General features: G+C 37.9%; 1 protein-coding gene across 2 annotated transcripts in view; it reads right to left on the bottom strand.

Moving 5' to 3' along the window:
• Positions 1-465: 465 nt before the first annotated feature.
• Positions 466-20,169, bottom strand: part of b4galnt4a (beta-1,4-N-acetyl-galactosaminyl transferase 4a) — a 174,135-nt gene continuing 154,431 nt past the window's right edge. For both annotated transcript variants that reach the window (XM_065277535.2, XM_065277534.1), the window contains exons 10-20: positions 16,316-16,459; positions 16,056-16,165; positions 14,447-14,547; positions 13,526-13,599; positions 11,354-12,566; positions 10,761-11,116; positions 10,479-10,632; positions 8,318-8,390; positions 5,373-5,526; positions 2,384-2,510; positions 466-1,880 (exon numbers count right to left, since the gene is read on the bottom strand). In XM_065277535.2, coding sequence (XP_065133607.1) covers positions 1,766-1,880; positions 2,384-2,510; positions 5,373-5,526; positions 8,318-8,390; positions 10,479-10,632; positions 10,761-11,116; positions 11,354-12,566; positions 13,526-13,599; positions 14,447-14,547; positions 16,056-16,165; positions 16,316-16,459 — 2,621 coding nt within the window. In that variant the 3' untranslated portion in view covers positions 466-1,765. The remainder of the gene's footprint in view (positions 1,881-2,383; positions 2,511-5,372; positions 5,527-8,317; positions 8,391-10,478; positions 10,633-10,760; positions 11,117-11,353; positions 12,567-13,525; positions 13,600-14,446; positions 14,548-16,055; positions 16,166-16,315; positions 16,460-20,169) is intronic.

Raw genomic sequence — 20,169 nt, 5'->3', positions numbered from 1 at the left:
TTCTAGACTTATTTTCTTAGGTCATTTTGCTCATCAAGAAAAAAGCATCTTAATTTAAGAATTCTTAGATATTTTTGCTGAAAACAAGACAAAAATATAAAGAAATTATTTTCTTGAAAATCATTTTTTGATTTTTTTTAATAGTATTTTTGTCTTGTTTTCAGTAAAAATATCTAAAAATTCTTAAATTAAGATGCTTTTTGTTTTCAAGATTTTCAAAATTTTCAAGATTTTTTGTTACGAATTTTTAGATATTTTTACTGAAAACAAGACAAGAATACTAAGAATTTTTTTTCTTGAAAATCATTTTTTGCAGTATTGTTGTTTTAATGCAATCCACAAGCTTATTAGATGACATGAACTCTCTCTCTCTCTCTCTCTCTCTATATATATATATATACATATATATATATTTATTTATTTTTTATTGATCAATATATGTAATAAAGTATATAAAGTCAGTGAGATGCTTCAGGTTTAAACTTTATTCTTTTCAGAAAAAGTTAAAAGAAAAAAAATTATATATAGATAACGAAAACATTCTGAAAAATTTCTACACAACAATTTCACAGAAATTACCTTGTAATGCAGATCCCTGTATTAATATCCTGTTCTTGGTTTATTTTAAATAGGCAGTCTGACCAAAAAAGGGAAAGGGAAAAGATCCTTTCAAATCAGTTTGTAAATCACAAAAGTTGGGCCGACAACTGTCTGCATTTCTGATATGACATCAAAAACACCACAAAATTGTAATACATCAGTTTGTAAACACATTAAAAGATGTTATTAGCTTGTTTGCGTGATACAGCAGAAAAAAACACCTGAGCTGCCCATGTCAGTGTATAAACGTGTCAAGTCTACTTATTTAAAAAAAAAAATAATAATATCAGGAAAAGTGCATTAAATGAAACTAAAAGGACCAAATAATAATAATAATAATAATAATAGCCAGTTTCTAATGATTTGTTATTGTTTTAAAAAGGGACTTTCAGACTACTATAGACCTACTTCCTAACCCTGTAAAGAGGACTGTCCTGTTAAAAACATCAAAGAAAGGCACACAGCTTTGGGACAACATCTTTTCCTACAGTTCAAGTCTATAAAAAAGGATACCGCAAATAAGTCCAGACTTAAAACAGCCATCCGAGTCTCGCCGTCATCTGGCTTAGCATCAGATGTCTTTTGCATTAAAACCTTTATTCAAATCCATCCGTGATGAAGAAAAGCAGCAGCTCTCGACAGCAGACACAGACAAATACGAAGACGTACAGCTTTAATTTTGTTACTCTGCAGGCCGCTCTGGGTCTAGTCGTGTACAGCTGTGAATCAGCAGGACTTTTGAGAGGCCACGCCCACTTCCTCCCAAATCAATTTCTTTCACAGCAGGAGTCACCGTATATCAGTTCAATTCAGCGGCCTGAACCATAAGTGACATTTACAGTAATATTTCACCTCAAGTGCAAACCATATATACGCCATCCAAAGTGCCTGAGTCGCTAACGTCGAGTAAATTTCACCCAGCACCATTCCAGTAAAATATCTTCACGGACCCAACAGTGAAATACATACAGTACAAATCCAAAGTCTCTTAATCCGCCGTGATCCGTCTTTTAGTTTGGACAGCAGCTTTCTGACATTAAATCAACCGGATGTCTTCTTTTAAGATGTGGAGCTCACATTGAGGAGCCCCCAAGACACGACGGTGTGGCCCTTAAAGGTGCCTGTTGTTGGCAATGAGCCGAGTTTGTATGAAGTGCATGAAGTTTTATCCTTTAGGAGTTTTGCTGGACTGTGAGTTCCACATTCCTCTCTTTGAATGATAATAGTGAAAGAAGTTTCTCAGTCTTAATCGCTCCACCTCCAAACCGTTCTGTAGTACTCTGAAATAAAACAAAAAAAGATGCAATCCACAACTTTATCCGTTAAAAATGAAAGAAAATCAGTAAATGCAACAAAAAATCTGTCTCCAAAATGTGGTCCAGGGTCACAGATGTCAATATTTGTAAAATCAATGTTTGTATTTTTATTTTCCAAAGGTAAGTAAGTGCACATTTCAGAATTGTCACACCCATAACGGAGAAATGTCATGTCCATAAGGTTTGTTCTTCCTCAATTTTATGCAATTTTATGTTTCAAACAGAGATGCAAAAGTTACTGATTTACTTTATTCTTACCTGTTGTATGTTGCCTAAAAATCAAATGTATTGTCCAGTTGAAAAGTTTATATACGCAGACATTTGATAATAAAACATTTTATTGTTGCAATGGCAATACAACAACATCATGAAACCGTAATTTCTTATCATACTGCCAAAAACTCATAAACATGACATCCAAATACTTCAAAATAAAGCATGCATACTCATATTAAACCCTTGTGTACCTGTCCAGCAGTTCCCAGTCTTCTCCGCCCCAGCGGTCTTTAAACTCCTCTGTATTCATTCCACCAATCTTATCAAAATCTGACTTATAAATACCAAACAGCCCGAATCCGTTCACCTCCCAGTAACCTACAGTCATAGAGAGATGGATTTCATTAGTGCAACGTCATAGAGAGGAATAGGCCTATTAAGGTCACTTCTTGATTTTTATTTATATTGTTTTTATATTACACCAATTAAAAAAAAAGTTTTAATAAATAATTTTATTTAATATTACATATAAAATCAAATTTCAACCATTTAAGCATACACCTTCAGAATAGATTTTAACAATCATGAATAAAATGTAGGCTAATTAACTCTTTCCCCGCCATTAACAAGTTATCTCGTCAATTAAAGGGATAGTTCGGCCAAAAATGATATTAAACCCATGATTTACTTCTGAGTTGCATATGTCCATCGTTTTTCAGACAAACACATTTTTGGATATTTTAGAAAATGTTTTAGATCTTTCAATTGATTAAATGTAATGTTACGGGGTCCACGACCTTCAAGTCCAAAAAAAGTGCGTCCATCCTTCACAAATTAAATCCAAATGGCTCCAGGATGATAAACAAAGGTCTTCTGAGGGTAATCCGCGCGGTGTTGTTGTAGAAATATCCATATTTAAAACTTTATTAACGAAAATAACTACCTTCCGGTAGCGCCGCCATCTTAGACTCCTCTGTATTCAGGAGAGAGTATCAGCGTAGTGTACGCACTTTTCTTAGTGACGTATGACAAATTCGGAGGGCGGGGGCACAGAGCAGCAGCAGAGTACCCTTTGTAGGCTGCGTAAGCTCTCATCCTGAATGCGGACGCGACTAAGATGGCGGCGCTACCGGAAGGTATTTATTTTCGTTAATAAAGTTTTAAATATGGATATTTCTACAACAACACCGCACGGATTACCCTCAGAAGACCTTTGTTTATCATCCTGGAGCCGTTTGGATTTAATTTGTGAAGGATGGACGCACTTTTTTGGACTTAACATTACATTTAATCAACTGAAAGATCTAAAACATTTTCTAAAATATCCGAAAATGTGTTTGTCTGAAAAACGATGGACATATGCAACTCGGACAGCTTGGGGGTGAGTAAATCATAGGTTTAATATCATTTTTGGCCGAACTAACCCTTTAAGAGAAAACATTTCCCTGACAATGTTGCTTTCCTGACATGTTTTTACAGTAATCTGTAATTCCGATATTATCCACTAGATGGGCAATTAAAAAAATTGAAGTTAAAATAAATTTTTCAACATTTATAACTCTGTGTATGTTTTGATAATCGTTCTGAATCTGATCTCTAACAAAATTCCTTTACAAAAATGCAATTATTTAAGCTTTTTGCAAAAAAAAAATGCTGGCGGGGAATGAGTACAAAGGGGGTTTATTTTTGCACTTAAATATACACTTGTATATATACACTCTCATTTTATTGATTGATAGATTGACTTCATATCTAATGACTGTAATGCAGTGGTCTTCAACGTTTTTTGGGTCGGGGACCCCTTAGATAAGAGAGGCATGGAGCAGGGACCCCCTAATACTAAATGTGTAAAACAGAGATATTTAAGTAAGCAGTAAGGTACGAGAGGCTGCCTTTTCGTATTAGGCACAACGCAAAAGTGGAGTACAACTGATGACCAATCAGAATCAAGGACTGGAACTGTTTTATAAATAGAAACAAACCATATTGTCACACAGCCATACTATATAAACATGCATACATTTTTTGTTAAAGTAGATTTAGTTTTTATATTAATATAATAATAATAATAAATAATATTATTTTAAGGTATTTGCAGTGTAATATATTTTCATTTTACTGTGAATTTGACAAGGGCTTTCGGTTTATAAAGAAGACTGATCATGGTGAATGGCACAAAGACTGTCTATTCAGGTGGGGATAGAGGTTGTGCTACTTTATAATTCTGAGGTCTGATGCCTTTCTCGTGTATCATCATTGTCACGAGTTTAAGTAACGCAGGTTTTTTTCTGTATAGCTTCATATCAGACTCAGGAGAACAACATGCAACGAGTCCGAGCGCATCTCTTTGGGGAAACTTTTTGAGAGGCGGATTTCAACCTGACTATGAATCTTGCACAAAGCACCATCACAGCGCGCGTTTCATTTATTTTTAAATGCGAGCGATAGTTTTGTCACAGTTTAAAATGCAGACGCGGTGTGGTGTCATTTGCCTGTTGAATTAGCGCATGAAACAGCCATCCAAGTTCAGAAATATAGATGAGACAACATGTCGCACTGATTCTAAAATGACATTCTGAAAGAAAGACACACATAAGCTTTACCTGTTTTATGATGACTTTTCTGTCGCTACTGCTGCTTCCTGACATTTATAATCTTTAGATATTTTATTCTGGTCCGCTGGCTAAACTGAACGCGCGCCTTCAAACCTATGCGGCCACGCACGTGCACAACTTAAAGGTGACATGTAACGTTTTGTACATATATTTTACGTTTTAAGCAAAAAATAGCTTGTCGTTAAAGATCATTTGGCGGACCCCCTGCAGTTCCGTCACGGCCCCCTGGGGGCCGCGGACCCCAGGTTGAAGACCCATGCTGTAATGCATTATAAAACATACTTTACGATGCATTACATGCATACCTTTACATTGCATTATTTATACAGGCGTTAAGATAAGTGTTTTAGGATAAGTAGTGTAATGATTTAGCTCAGTGATTTATGGTCTTGATAAAGTGTATGTGAAGTATCTTTGTATACTCAAAGAAGTTTAATCACTATTGTTTTATCTAATCGAGGTATAACGCCATCTCACTTGTCTCTTAGCTTTTCCAAAGTGATTCGTTACTTGATTTGTGTTTATCGTGTCTTTGTAAATTTGTATATTTGTTTCTTGTTGCTGATTTCTTGGCTAGGTCACTCTTGTGAAAGTTTTTTTAACCTTGTGTGTGTGTGTGTGTTACCATCAGGCTCATATGGTGAACTTCCACAGCCCAGTCTCATGACTATAGGAGCAAAGGCCAGTTTCCCCTCGACACAGTGTTTCCTGACGCTCTCCAGTATGTTCAGAGGAAAATGAATGTGCAGGTCACACAGAAACACTATACTGTGACGGTCCTGTAAGTAAAATTACACACCACGCACATGTAAGCATAAACAAAATAACTTTGGAGCTTTCCCAAATCTCAGCCCATTGGCTAGCAAGGTCATGGGTTTAATTCCCAGAAAATGCACATACGGATAAAATATAGTCAAAGATTCTGTAGCTCAACTAGTACAGCATAGCAACACAAAGGCCATAGGTTTAATTTATACTTAGAAAAAGACACTGAAGCATCATGCGATGCTTTGGATAAAAGGATCTACCCAATGCGTAAAGCTAATGTAAATATTACTCATCCTAAGCATTATGCTTATCTAACGTTATCTTTTTACTCGTAGCTTGAACACAGAATCACCTGAGGATCCCTATAAACAGATTAAACCTCATCTGGGTTTCATCTTTGATAATCAGCCTTATTGTGTTGAGGTTTAAAGTTAAATCCTTGCATGGAAAACTGGGTCATTCGTGCTGTAACATCGTATGGGAATCGCTGTAATGATAAATGTCTCTGTACTAAAACCATTTGTCAAACTCATAATTACAAATTACAGAAGAGCACAATATATTCAGGTTAAACAGCGCTGGTATTTAGAGCTGTGAGTGTAGAAATGAAGTCATTTTCAGTGCAAACAATACTTATTTTTGTAAATGTGTTTTATTATTGAATGCATCCATTATGCACCTGGTTATTACTATTACATAATTCTGTGCATCTCATTTGCGTAATCCATTTAGTTAGCACTAAAACAATGCTGATGTCGGCATAAAAATAAAATCATCAGGCAATCGTTCTAACTGAATATCTTCTTATGAAAAACATATTTTTTTAAATCAATGTGTTTAAAAAGTGTTGATTGTTGAACAACATGAATTTTTATTATTTTCTTAGAAATGCTCATTTAAAGAAATGTCAGGTGGTACAACCATTGTGCATTTGCCAGATAAGTTTTCATGCGCTCCTGTATCATGATAGTTTATTTGATAGTAGCATTTAAAATTATAATCCTCAAAATAGTTTGAAACTTTACAATAAAACTAACATTTGACTATAAAAGTATACATTTAAGAACAAAAATTAAAAAAAGAGTATAATAGCAATTATAGACAGCCTTAGCTTGAATAAAAAAAACTAAAACTATAAGCTTAATTATTAGGTAATTAAAATTATTTTTCTTGAAAATTTTTATTTCTTTAAGGACAAGTTCGGTATTTTAGACTTAAAGCCCTGTTTTCAGATTGTTTATGGTGAAATAGAATGGTTTTGACTGAAATTTCGACATATGCGGCTGCCCTGAGAATTTTCGGATTTTTGTGTTTCACCTCACACCTCTACAATGGGTTTATAGGTGCACTGGAACAATCCTTTCTAAAATGCATTAAACTTTCGTTTACAAAGACGTGAAACTCACCGAGTGGTCAGGGGTGTTCACTGATATGCTCACACAAAAATCGCTGCAAAAGATGCTTTCCAACAGCTGTTTTAACATTCGTTGTTAACTTGTGGACCTATTTTTCCAAACGCCTCACACCCGTACATTCTTCCGCTTAGAGCTTGAATAATAAACACTCCAGCCCAGGTGGTGGCGCTAATCCGCCATTGCCAATTGCAAGAATAGAAACAAAGTTCCCGGCGCGGAGTAATACCGTACCTCACAGGACATCTAATACAAGTCAATGGAGTTGGCAAAAACTACGATAAAACCTGTTGGAATGCGTATTTTGCAGCGATTTTTGTGTGAGCATATCAGTGAACACCCCTGACCACTCGGTGAATTTCACGTCTTTGTAAACGAAAGTTTAATGCATTTTAGGAAGGATTGTTCCAGTGCACCATTAAACCCATTGTAGAGGTTTGAGGTGAAACACAAACACACAAAATTCTCGGGGCAGCCGCATATGTCGAAATTTCAGTCAAAACCATTCTATTTGACCATAAACAATCTGAAAACAGGGCTTTAAGTCTAAAATACCGAACTTGTCCTTTAAGGGCATTTATAGCAATCGGCCCTTTAGTAAAGACTTTCTGGTTGCACCACCTGACCTCTGCAATGAATTTACAATTAACAGAGTTTTGCTTGGATGCTGGTATAAGCTTATGCCTGTGATATCAAAATCTTAAATATACTTTTCAAATACAATTAAAGTGTGTTTGATAAAATGGCATTTTTCTAGTTTTACATTGGTTGTACCACCTGACACCGAAGGTGTACCAGCCTACCCATTACATTAAAGTAGCTATTTGTTATTTCAGAAAAATCTACAAAGTTTTCATTTAGCCATAAAGAGCACCTGAGGTTCAATGCATGATGTGATATCATGTTTACTGTTTATACTTGTTAATAAAAGGCCCATGATTGCGGTTGTACTACCTTGACATTGCAGAACATGCAAATTGTTGGACAAAAACTACTGATATTCCTGAAGTTTGTTTATAGGAAAGGTTTTGAAAATAATTTTATTGCTTGCCTTAAACTGCTAATTTGTACGGACAATGCCCCACATGCCCTTTTTACAAGTTTAAGATACCAAAACAAAAATGTACAATAAAAAAATACTGAAAATGTATTTAAACTAAATAGGTTTTATAGAATAAAGTGGCACAAATGTATCAGTTATTTTTATAGCACATAATGCCTCTGAACACAAAAATATGCATGTTGTCATTGACCCATATGCATAACCTGGGAAATGCATTGCTAAAGTAAAACGCATTACTTTGGTATTCTTACTACTATCAATCTATCAGTTGAGGTATAATACATAAATTAAATCTGTAAAACATAACTAGCACAAGTGTTTTTGTACCTCTATGGTGTCCACACCGATCTGTAACCCAGCAGAACGTTCAAAGTTTCCCTCTCTTTTTAGATACTCGTATCTGTTGCAAAAAAAACAGGAATTTTACTCAAACCATCTTCAATACAATCCAAAGATAAAGATTATACATTTCCAAATCTTAATATAAAGAAAAAGAAACAAATTCAACACCAGCAATACGCTTTTATATTTATATATTATATAAAGCTATATAAACATCAGCAACACTTTACAATAAAGTTACATTTTTTAAAATTAGTAAATGCATAAGCTAACATAAACTAACAATGAGGAATATAGTTGCTCATCATTTATTAATCTTGATTAATCAGTCCTTCCAGAAAAGAGTTTTTTGTGATTGTGGCGGCCAAAAATCCTTTATCTTGTGGCACGTTTTGTTAAAAAATGCGATGGAATAATATTTTTCAGAGTTCTCGCAATTTCATTGCATAAATATGCGGGATATTTATGCAATGAAATTGCAAGAACTCTGAAAAATGCGGGAACTTGCAAAAACTGTTTGCAGCTTTTCGTTGATGATCACGTCGCATAATTACGTCACTTCATAGCGTTCCAATGGCTGTGCTTGTGTGAAGTAAATGCTACATTTTTCAGCTTTCTGCTAAGATATATATGACTTTTTGCTACGAAAATGTGGGGATTATAAAATCATGCAAGCCCCGCATATTTTGCACATAGAAATCTGCAGTTTATGCGGCGAAAGTGCTGCGTTTAAAAAAAAATCGTCCGCCGCATAAATATGCGGACTTTGGCTGAATTATGCATTGAATCATGCGATCGCATAATCACCTTTTTCTGGAGGGACTGGTTAATAGGGCTGGGTATCGATTCAGATGTTCCAGATCGATGCGATTTCGATTCACAAGCTATCAAATCGATTCAATTTCGTTTCTCGATTCAATTTTCGATTCCGGTTCTCAGGTAGGTTTTTATACTCGATTCTCAATTCAACTCAAAGAATATAGATTTAATACACATACTATATTAATAAAAAAGAACAGTGAACAGCAGTTTACAAGTGGGTAATTAATAAAAAGAAATTAAAAGCCACAACACATCTTGCTTGCGAAATCTAAAATGCTTCCATACCTCCGTTCAATGTTTGCGGAAATAAATAGGAAAAAAATCGATTTTGCTCTTTGAGAATCGATTTTAAATCGACCACGTCTTAAAAAACGATTAATCGAAAAATCGATTTGCCCAGCTCTACTGGTTAATGTTAGTTTATTAAATACGATTGTTCATGTTTATTCATGGTGCATTAACTAATGTTAACAGTTTATAAATGTTTTATTAAATGCAGAAAACTAATATATAAATGCTGTAAATGTATTGTTCATAGTTAGATAATTTTAGCTAACCCTACAGTCACATTAGCTACAAAAGTGAACGACACCGAGCGACACGCACTCGCTTGATGGGAGTTTCTTGGCTAGTTTCTAAAAGCGGTATCAAAAGTCACTTTAGAGGTATTTTTAAGTTACAAGAACGGTGTTTTTGGATTTAAAAGTGTTTATTTCTCTATAAAAGTAACAAAATATATGAGATAAAATGCCAAACTTATCAGATATATACATAAATACGCATTTTCCGCCATCTTGAATTATTTTCTCAGACTCGACCACAGACCTACTGCTTCTTCACTCCGATTGGCAGTCGCTTTGTCGCATCGCTCATCATTTGCATAAAATAGCCTGCTTGTCTATTTTGGCCCCGCCTTGCTCGCGCAGCGGCGAGCTCGTCGCTTGTTGCTGGCAAACGGCCACTTCCATTGAAAATGAATAGTAGCCTGTCGCTCTGTCTCTGTCGCTTGTAGCTAATGTGACTGGGGGGGTAATGCAACAAATGTAAGCACACGGTCGAATGCAAAGCCTTGCAAAGCAGTTTATTTGAGTCGTACCTGTACACAGACGTTTGACGCATGTATGCAATGCATGTCCTAGACTGTTCGCGCATGCGCGACCTACATGTACAAAGTACACGGGGTTACAAAAATCCGGCAGTGCGCGCACACTATTTCAATGACGAAATTTGCGTTACATGAACTATACTTCTAGCTTTATTGTAAAGTGTTACCTATATATCTAATAATTTATATTTATTATCATGTATGAATGGAGGTGTGTACCGTGGAACTGAGCTTTCTCTAAGTGCCTGTTCCACATCCATGTCTTCACTCTGGAAATCCACGATGATGATGTTGAAATTCTTGTCCTTGGTCTCACGGTGTAGGAGCTCCATGTCTGAAATGAACTGCTGAACCCATCTGGCTTGGTTCTTAACTAGACGAAACATATGGACAAATAAGTCAATGTAACGTCAGGTAGCATCCTGGCTTGGTTGTCAAAAACATGCCCATCTTTACTTGTGTTTACTTCTGGACATATCAGCCCTACATGACATCACTTACCTGGCACTACAAAATGTACCATGACATCTTTTTTCCACTGTAGCATCACTGGCTGGCAAAGCAGGGGTTTGGCATACACTGTACCCCACTGTGGAGTGCCGTGAGCCCCTTGGGTGGGCGTATGAGAGGGTGTAGGTGAGCTGGCGACCGGGGAGGAAGGGGATGATGCAGTCGCCCCTTCCACGTTCTCCAGACTGTCTTTCACCCGCCCGCGGTGCATCAGCATGTAGATGTACTCGGACAGACGGACCACTTTACGACCTCTCTCCATCAGCTCCAGCTCAATGAGGTAACGGTTACCGCGAGCGGAGTCGCGTCGCTTCTCTACGTTTATGATCCGGAGGAGAGTGTAGATCCTGCGAAAAAGCGAGAATAATAAAACGTGAATGGTCGGCAGAGCGAGAATCGAGTGTAACATTTTACATCAATACTTTGAGAAAAACTAAACTACAGATGAACTAATAGTGAAAATAAAATTGTGTGAATACCAGTATTTGGTCGGTACATTGCGATATATTTCGCAGCTAACTTAAGCGCTCGACTCTTTCAATACACAGCAACATTCGACGTGCACAGAAAAACGCGCTCCTCACCCTCCATTGCGTTCGTTAAGTTTCTCCATGTATTGCGCTAAAACGTCCACTACTTCATTTTCGGGTAACTGCAGGTTTCCCGACACGTTGCACCGTAGATCATTCCAATCCGAGCGTAGGGTCTCAAAGTCCATGCTGTTGACGGAAAACGTCCTTTGCCAATTAATGGCCTCCTCCGCCCACCCCGGGCGTGGCTCTACATCCTCGTAGCTGTACTCCGACAGGCCTCCCTCCTCCTCCCGTTCCTGATCCGTCTCTGGATGCTGCTGCTGGGACTCCGTGATCTCGGACGTGTGCAAGTAGGAAGTGACGCGAAGAGGCTCGGTCGGAAGAACGTTCGAGGAGGAATTAGCAGGTGGTGGGGTTGGGGTAGGAGGTGCTTGAGGGGTTGTAATGACCCTTGAAGGATGATGTTGTTTCTCCAAGACACCTCGAATCTTTTTATCGAATCGACTCGGCACAGAGTTTTCTGCTGGCCTGCTGACGTTGGTGCCTACTGGAGGAACCTTGTTTTCCCGAGCAAATATCTGGGATGCACGCAGAGCTCCTTTGCTAAGTTTTGGTTTGGCACTGAGGTTTACCAGCTTTGTAGTTTTGCCATTTTGGTACAAGAAGACTCCGGGGAAGACCTCTTTGGGCTGGCGTGAAATGGGACTTTGCTTCTCCTTAGCCGGACGAGGTCTGGTAATATAGATCTTATTGTCCTCCTTCTTACGCTCCTTGTTGGTGTGGCTGTTCGTACCTTGGGAACGAATAATGTGGGCGGGATTGCCAAGGATTTGCTTAGCACGGCTATTGAGGGCTACCAAAGACGATTTTTGTGGAAACAACAAAGCCGAGCGGCTTATTTTGGGTGAATGGTCTTGGGAGTCCTGATGGTCTCTTTGAATCCATGTGAGGGACCGACCTCGTACCGCGTTTTCACTTTTTGTCGACCCTGTCTTAGCTTGCTGGTCAAGAGCTTCTTCATCTAAATCTTTTGGTTGAGCGTCGCCCACCTGACTATCTTTCGTGTAAAAGCGTCTTTGCTCTCTCCTCAGAGCTAGACTGTCTGGATCTATGTCTTCTTCGTCTGGCATTGTGGGAACTGACTTGTGGGAGGGACTTAAGGTGTGACTTGATTGGCTGGGAGGGGAAATCTTCTTTGTGGACTGGGTGCCAACAACTTGTGCTTCATCGTCTGGCTCCGCCCCTTCTTCTTCTTCAAGAAAATCTACAAAATACCACACACACAAAAAAATTCATAGCAGATTCATAAACAAATGTGGGGTCTGACTAGTATTTTGAACAATAACAGATAGAGCTCACCTAAAGGATTATAAGGAACAACTGTTCAATTTTTCATTAATGCAATGGTGTGGGAATGTTTTCTTGGCACACTGTAGGCCCCTTAGTGCCAATTGGGCATCGTTTAAATGCCACGGCCTACCTGAGCATTGTTTATGACCATGTCCATCCCTTTATGACCACCATGTGCCCATCCTCTGATGGCTACTTCCAGCAGGATAATGTACCATGTCACAAAGCTCAAATAATTTCAAATTGGTTTCTTGAACATGACAATGAGTTCACTGTACTAAAATGGCCCCCACAGTCACCAGATCTCAACCCAATAGAGCATCTTTGGGATGTGGTGGAACGGGAGCTTTGTGTCCTGGATGTGCATCCCGCAAATCTCCATCAACTGCAAGATGCTATCCTATCAATATGTGCCAACATTTCTAAAGAATGCTTTCAGCACCTTATTGAATCAATGCCACGTAGAATTAAGGCAGTTCTGAAGGCGAAAGGGGGTCAAAGACAGTATTAGTATGGTGTTCCTAATAATCCTTTAGGTGAGTGTATGTATATTTTTTCAGATCAGTTTCAACTTTGTGATTGGCTTGATTGCCTTTTCACGTCACTCTCGATGCAAATTCATTGTTTATTTTGTTTCATATTTGTTGTTTTTTTGTGCGTGTTATTTATTTATTTTGATGTTGTACCATCACTCTGGGTGTAAATAGCCCTCATCCCCATGAAAATAAACACAATTTAATTTCTGGCTCCAACCCAAAGCCATTATCTCCTGATGAATACGTCTGTGATGTTTCAATAAAGTATTTCTTGAGTGAACAGTGCACTAATCAAGTGTTATTTCTCCTCTGGATCACTGATCACAAACACACACACCATCCGGATTTGGGAAGAAGAAAGGTCTGTCGTCCTCTTCCTCATCCATCTTCATGTATTTATAGAAGCCAAACCTGTCAAAGAAAGAGAGAGAGAGACAGAGAGAGAACTTCTCCACCATCAATCTTTTTTAAATCCAGCAACCATAAGTAATTGAGGGTATCCATATGATTTAAACACCTCTATTATGGGTTAAACACTCAAAAAATTTTTTTACTTCTTGTCTTGCACTAGCCGTGTGATGCGCCAGGGCGACCTTACGTATTACACAATCACGTTGAACGGTCATGCATGTCGTGTGCGAAACTACCGCTCCAGTGTTTACAAGTGTGGAGAAAAAGGACCGTTCAGACGTTTTTGTATGTGTAATGATACTAATTAATGTCTTTGTGTCAGTTTATTGCTTAAAATGTTCCGCAAGTTGGCGTTTCACATTTGTATCGCATGACCTTTCGGCAAGCGTACGTAATACATAAGGGGGCGCTGGCGCGTCACACGGCTAGTGCAAGATGAGTTGTTGTTGTTTTAAAGTCCTTTTTTTATTTTTCTTGGCGAAAAGTGTGATCGTTTCGCTAGATAAGACTCTTATGCCTCGTTTGGGATCGTTTAGAGCCCTTTGAAGCTGCATTGAAACTCTAAACTCCAATAAAGTCCACTATATGGAGAAAAATCCTGGAATGTTTTCCTCAAAATACTTCTTTTCGACTAAACAAAAAAAGACATAAACATCTTGGAATGACATGGGGCTGAGTAAACTATCAGGATTTTTTTAATGAAAGTGGGGTAATCCTTTAAGAAGCTAAGCAAAGCAGAACAAAAAAAGCATGTCCTGTCATTGTATTAGATGGACTTAATATTTAAATCTACACATTAGGTTGAAACAGTGTTTATTTCACTATACAATTGAGGAGCAAAGCGTACTTCTCCAGATAGATGGGCGACTCTCTGTAGAAACACTTGTTCTCTTTCTCCATATGGGTGAGGCGCGTGAAGTCATTTGGATAGACGAAAGATAGGTACACCTGAAGACAATGTACCAGACAAGACAACCTGTTAATAACCCGTCAAAGATCAGGAGCTCACAGTAGGTACGTTTACATGCAACCAAATAATCAAAAAAAAAATTATATCGTATTGAAAGGGGTGGCATAGTCCGATCTGTGATCCGACCATCAGGAAAAAAGTATGCATGTAAATGCATGAACCGTAGTATTTTCTAAATCGGATACAAAAATACCTTGTGCACATGCGCAGAGAAATTGTGCTTAAGTCTTATATTTACCTCTTATTTGCGTATCACAGAAACATGCAATAGCAAGGCAATGGCAACACGCATTATTAAGGTAATGAGGTCACACGCTGTACATTTTGCAGCTTCGCCTTTCTTAACATTACATAAAGCAATAAAATAACGCAGAGCCTTTTGAAAAGTGTGTTTTCTTTGCCTGAAAACTTCTTAAGTACAACTTTCTCCAACTCAACTTTGACTTTGTACATTTATCCAAAGATAAAGCGTGAACTCGACGAGAGATGCTGTGCGCTTGGTTGCCAAGTCCTCTGCTTTTTCAAGGCTACTTTTAAATAGTTTATACGAGTTGTTTTTCCTGCAGGTTAAAGATGAAAATTTTCCGTTTATTATTAATACACTCGCTTGTAAAGTTGTATTTTGCTACTTATATTATATTGTCAGTTGAATTTTCTGTACATTTTATGTAAAGCTGCTTTGAAACAATTACAAATTATGAAAAGCGTTATATCACTAAAATTGAATTGAATAGTTACGAGAATTTGGGCTGTGAATAGTGATTGGGATGCTTTTGGGTTAATTTTGAATGTCCATTGGGCTGGTTTTGATACGCAAATCTGGCAACCTTGGCTTTGTGTTCCGCAGACGTTTGGTTCGGATTATAAAGAGTGCACATGTAAACGAACATTTTAATCAGATTGCAATGTTTAGGGTACATGTAAACTGTACTGTCGTAATCTGATTAAAGATTACGTAAACGGATTAAATTCTGCAGTCGGACAGACAAAATTTTGTGCATGTAAGCATAGCCAATGTGAAACAGCATGCAGTATACAACAATAAACGTATGATCACATGATGTATTAATCAAGGGATTTTATTTGTTATTACTTCTGAATTAATTTAAATATTATTATGTATTACTGGTATTTAGTGTGCACTGTCAATCTTTTGTAATGCTGTCATCCTATTTAAAATCATTATTGTTTTGGTCAGTGTTGTTAAGCACTGTTCCCAAATAGCTTTAATGCAGTTAGATACATTTTAATATTGACTTAAAAGTGTATTTAACTACTTCACCAAAAGAGTAGCTGTCAAAACTGGTAAAACAGTACAATGGTATGTCGCTACACATTACAGCTGTTAAACTGCAATGACTTTGTTCAACCAAAAGGGGGCAGTAATTACATAAGAAGTGCAAGTGCACTGCTATGTCAAAGCAACAGGTGCTTGTACATTTTTACAAAAAATCCATACTTTTCAACAAAGATTTGTTTAACTCACAAATTGAAGTCCCTGATAGCGAGCGATGGGGAAGTCTTTGACCACATATGTCGGGGAGTAAAGACACGAGGGCAGCACATTCTCAAGACGAGCGGGGTCAATCATGGGAACTGTAGAGATTATAGTCAGAACGACAATAAGGCATACTGACATATCAATTTCAATGAGAAAGAGAGACGGAGAGAAAGAGAGCGAGAGAGTGAGAGAGTGTGTGTTTGATGTAAAGAGTAGATAGAGGATGTGAATAGACAGTGGCTTACTGTTAAAGAAGGTGTCGCGAGGGTCTGGTTGCAGCATATCGGCGCCATGTTGGCTGTGGGTGCGAATGTCTGATGGGAGGAGGCTGTGGCTGGCCAGCGTCTGAGGAATGTGATCCACATGATTCATCTTCAGACTGCTTTCATCTTTCACACAGAAAGAAAGAAGAAAAATGGATGAAAAGATGACAAAACACTGTCAAAACACAAACACTACACCAGGGGTCGGCAACAGGCGGCCCGCAGGCCAAAACTGGCCTGTCAACAATAATATCTAGCCTGCGGCCGCAGTCACATTTTCATAGCGGCTGAATCTGCAATAGATCTGTCATGAAAACCCTGCGCAAAGCGAGAGACACGAGACATGTCCATCCATTCATCTACCATCTATCCATCCATCTGTCCATCCATCCATCCATCCATCATCTGTCTGTCTGTCCATTCATCCACCTGTCAATCTGTCCATCCTTACATCAATCCATCATCTGTCTTTCCATCCATCAATCCACCCATTCATCTTTCAATCAATCCATCATTTGTTTGTCCATCCATCGATCCACCCATTCATCTGTCAATCAATCCATCATCTGTTTTCTATCCATCAATCCACCCATTCATCTGTCAATCAATCCATCATCTGTTTTTCTATCCATCAATCCACCCATTCATCTGTCAATCAATCATTTGTTTGACCATCCATCAATCCACCCATTCATCTGTCAATCAATCCATCATCTGTTTGTTTGTCTATCCATCAATCCACCCATTCATCTGTCAATCAATCATTTGTTTGACCATCCATCAATCCACCCATTCATCTGTCAATCAATCCATCATCTGTTTGTTAGTCTATCCATCAATCCACCCATTCATCTGTCAATCAATCCATCAACTGTTTGTTTGTCTATCCATCAATCCACCCATTCATCTGTCAATCAATCCATCATCTGTTTGTTAGTCTATCCATCAATCCACCCATTCATCTGTCAATCAATCCATCAACTGTTTGTTTGTCTATCCATCAATCCACCCATTCATCTGTCAATCAATCCATCATCTGTTTTTCTATCCATCAATCCACCCATTCATCTGTCAATCAATCCATCAACTGTTTGTTTGTCTATCCATCAATCCACCCATTCATCTGTCAATCAATCCATCATCTGTTTGTTTGTCTATCCATCAATCCACCCATTCATCTGTCAATCAATCCATCATCTGTTTGTTAGTCTATCCATCAATCCACCCATTCATCTGTCAATCAATCCATCAACTGTTTGTTTGTCTATCCATCAATCCACCCACCCATTCATCTGTCAATCAATCCATCATCTGTTTGTTTGTCTATCCATCAATCCACCCATTCATCTGTCAATCAATCCATCATCTGTTTTTTGTCTATCCATCAATCCACCCATTCATCTGTCAATCAATCCATCATCTGTTTTTTGTCTATCCATCAATCCACCCATTCATCTGTCAATCAATCCATCAACTGTTTGTTTGTCTATCCATCAATCCACCCATTCATCTGTCAATCAATCCATCATCTGTTTGTTTGTCTATCCATCAATCCACCCATTCATCTGTCAATCAATCCATCATCTGTTTGTTAGTCTATCCATCAATCCACCCATTCATCTGTCAATCAATCCATCAACTGTTTGTTTGTCTATCCATCAATCCACCCATTCATCTGTCAATCAATCCATCATCTGTTTTTTGTCTATCCATCAATCCACCCATTCATCTGTCAATCAATCCATCATCTGTTTTTCTATCCATCAATCCACCCATTCATCTGTCAATCAATCCATCAACTGTTTGTTTGTCTATCCATCAATCCACCCATTCATCTGTCAATCAATCCATCATCTGTTTGTTTGTCTATCCATCAATCCACCCATTCATCTGTCAATCAATCCATCATCTGTTTTTTGTCTATCCATCAATCCACCCATTCATCTGTCAATCAATCCATCATCTGTTTTTCTATCCATCAATCCACCCATTCATCTGTCAATCAATCCATCAACTGTTTGTTTGTCTATCCATCAATCCACCCATTCATCTGTCAATCAATCCATCAACTGTTTGTTTGTCTATCCATCAATCCACCCATTCATCTGTCAATCAATCCATCATCTGTTTTTCTATCCATCAATCCACCCATTCATCTGTCAATCAATCCATCAACTGTTTGTTTGTCTATCCATCAATCCACCCATTCATCTGTCAATCAATCCATCATCTGTTTGTTTGTCTATCCATCAATCCACCCATTCATCTGTCAATCAATCCATCATCTGTTTGTTAGTCTATCCATCAATCCACCCATTCATCTGTCAATCAATCCATCAACTGTTTGTTTGTCTATCCATCAATCCACCCACCCATTCATCTGTCAATCAATCCATCATCTGTTTGTTTGTCTATCCATCAATCCACCCATTCATCTGTCAATCAATCCATCATCTGTTTGTTTGTCTATCCATCAATCCACCCATTCATCTGTCAATCAATCCATCATCTGTTTTTTGTCTATCCATCAATCCACCCATTCATCTGTCAATCAATCCATCATCTGTTTTTTGTCTATCCATCAATCCACCCATTCATCTGTCAATCAATCCATCATCTGTTTGTTTGTCTATCCATCAATCCACCCATTCATCTGTCAATCAATCCATCATCTGTTTGTTAGTCTATCCATCAATCCACCCATTCATCTGTCAATCAATCCATCAACTGTTTGTTTGTCTATCCATCAATCCACCCATTCATCTGTCAATCAATCCATCATCTGTTTTTTGTCTATCCATCAATCCACCCATTCATCTGTCAATCAATCCATCATCTGTTTTTCTATCCATCAATCCACCCATTCATCTGTCAATCAATCCATCAACTGTTTGTTTGTCTATCCATCAATCCACCCATTCATCTGTCAATCAATCCATCATCTGTTTGTTTGTCTATCCATCAATCCACCCATTCATCTGTCAATCAATCCATCATCTGTTTTTTGTCTATCCATCAATCCACCCATTCATCTGTCAATCAATCCATCATCTGTTTTTCTATCCATCAATCCACCCATTCATCTGTCAATCAATCCATCAACTGTTTGTTTGTCTATCCATCAATCCACCCATTCATCTGTCAATCAATCCATCATCTGTTTGTTTGTCTATCCATCAATCCACCCATTCATCTGTCAATCAATCCATCATCTGTTTTTTGTCTATCCATCAATCCACCCATTCATCTGTCAATCAATCCATCAACTGTTTGTTTGTCTATCCATCAATCCACCCATTCATCTGTCAATCAATCCATCATCTGTTTGTTAGTCTATCCATCAATCCACCCATTCATCTGTCAATCAATCCATCAACTGTTTGTTTGTCTATCCATCAATCCACCCATTCATCTGTCAATCAATCCATCATCTGTTTTTCTATCCATCAATCCACCCATTCATCTGTCAATCAATCCATCAACTGTTTGTTTGTCTATCCATCAATCCACCCATTCATCTGTCAATCAATCCATCATCTGTTTGTTTGTCTATCCATCAATCCACCCATTCATCTGTCAATCAATCCATCATCTGTTTGTTAGTCTATCCATCAATCCACCCATTCATCTGTCAATCAATCCATCAACTGTTTGTTTGTCTATCCATCAATCCACCCATTCATCTGTCAATCAATCCATCATCTGTTTTTTGTCTATCCATCAATCCACCCATTCATCTGTCAATCAATCCATCATCTGTTTTTCTATCCATCAATCCACCCATTCATCTGTCAATCAATCCATCAACTGTTTGTTTGTCTATCCATCAATCCACC

Source organism: Paramisgurnus dabryanus, chromosome 23 (genome assembly GCF_030506205.2).
Source record: "Paramisgurnus dabryanus chromosome 23, PD_genome_1.1, whole genome shotgun sequence".
NCBI lineage: Eukaryota > Metazoa > Chordata > Actinopteri > Cypriniformes > Cobitidae > Paramisgurnus > Paramisgurnus dabryanus.
Note: the sequence above shows the minus strand (reverse complement) of the source record. Positions and strands in the feature narration are given on the sequence as shown.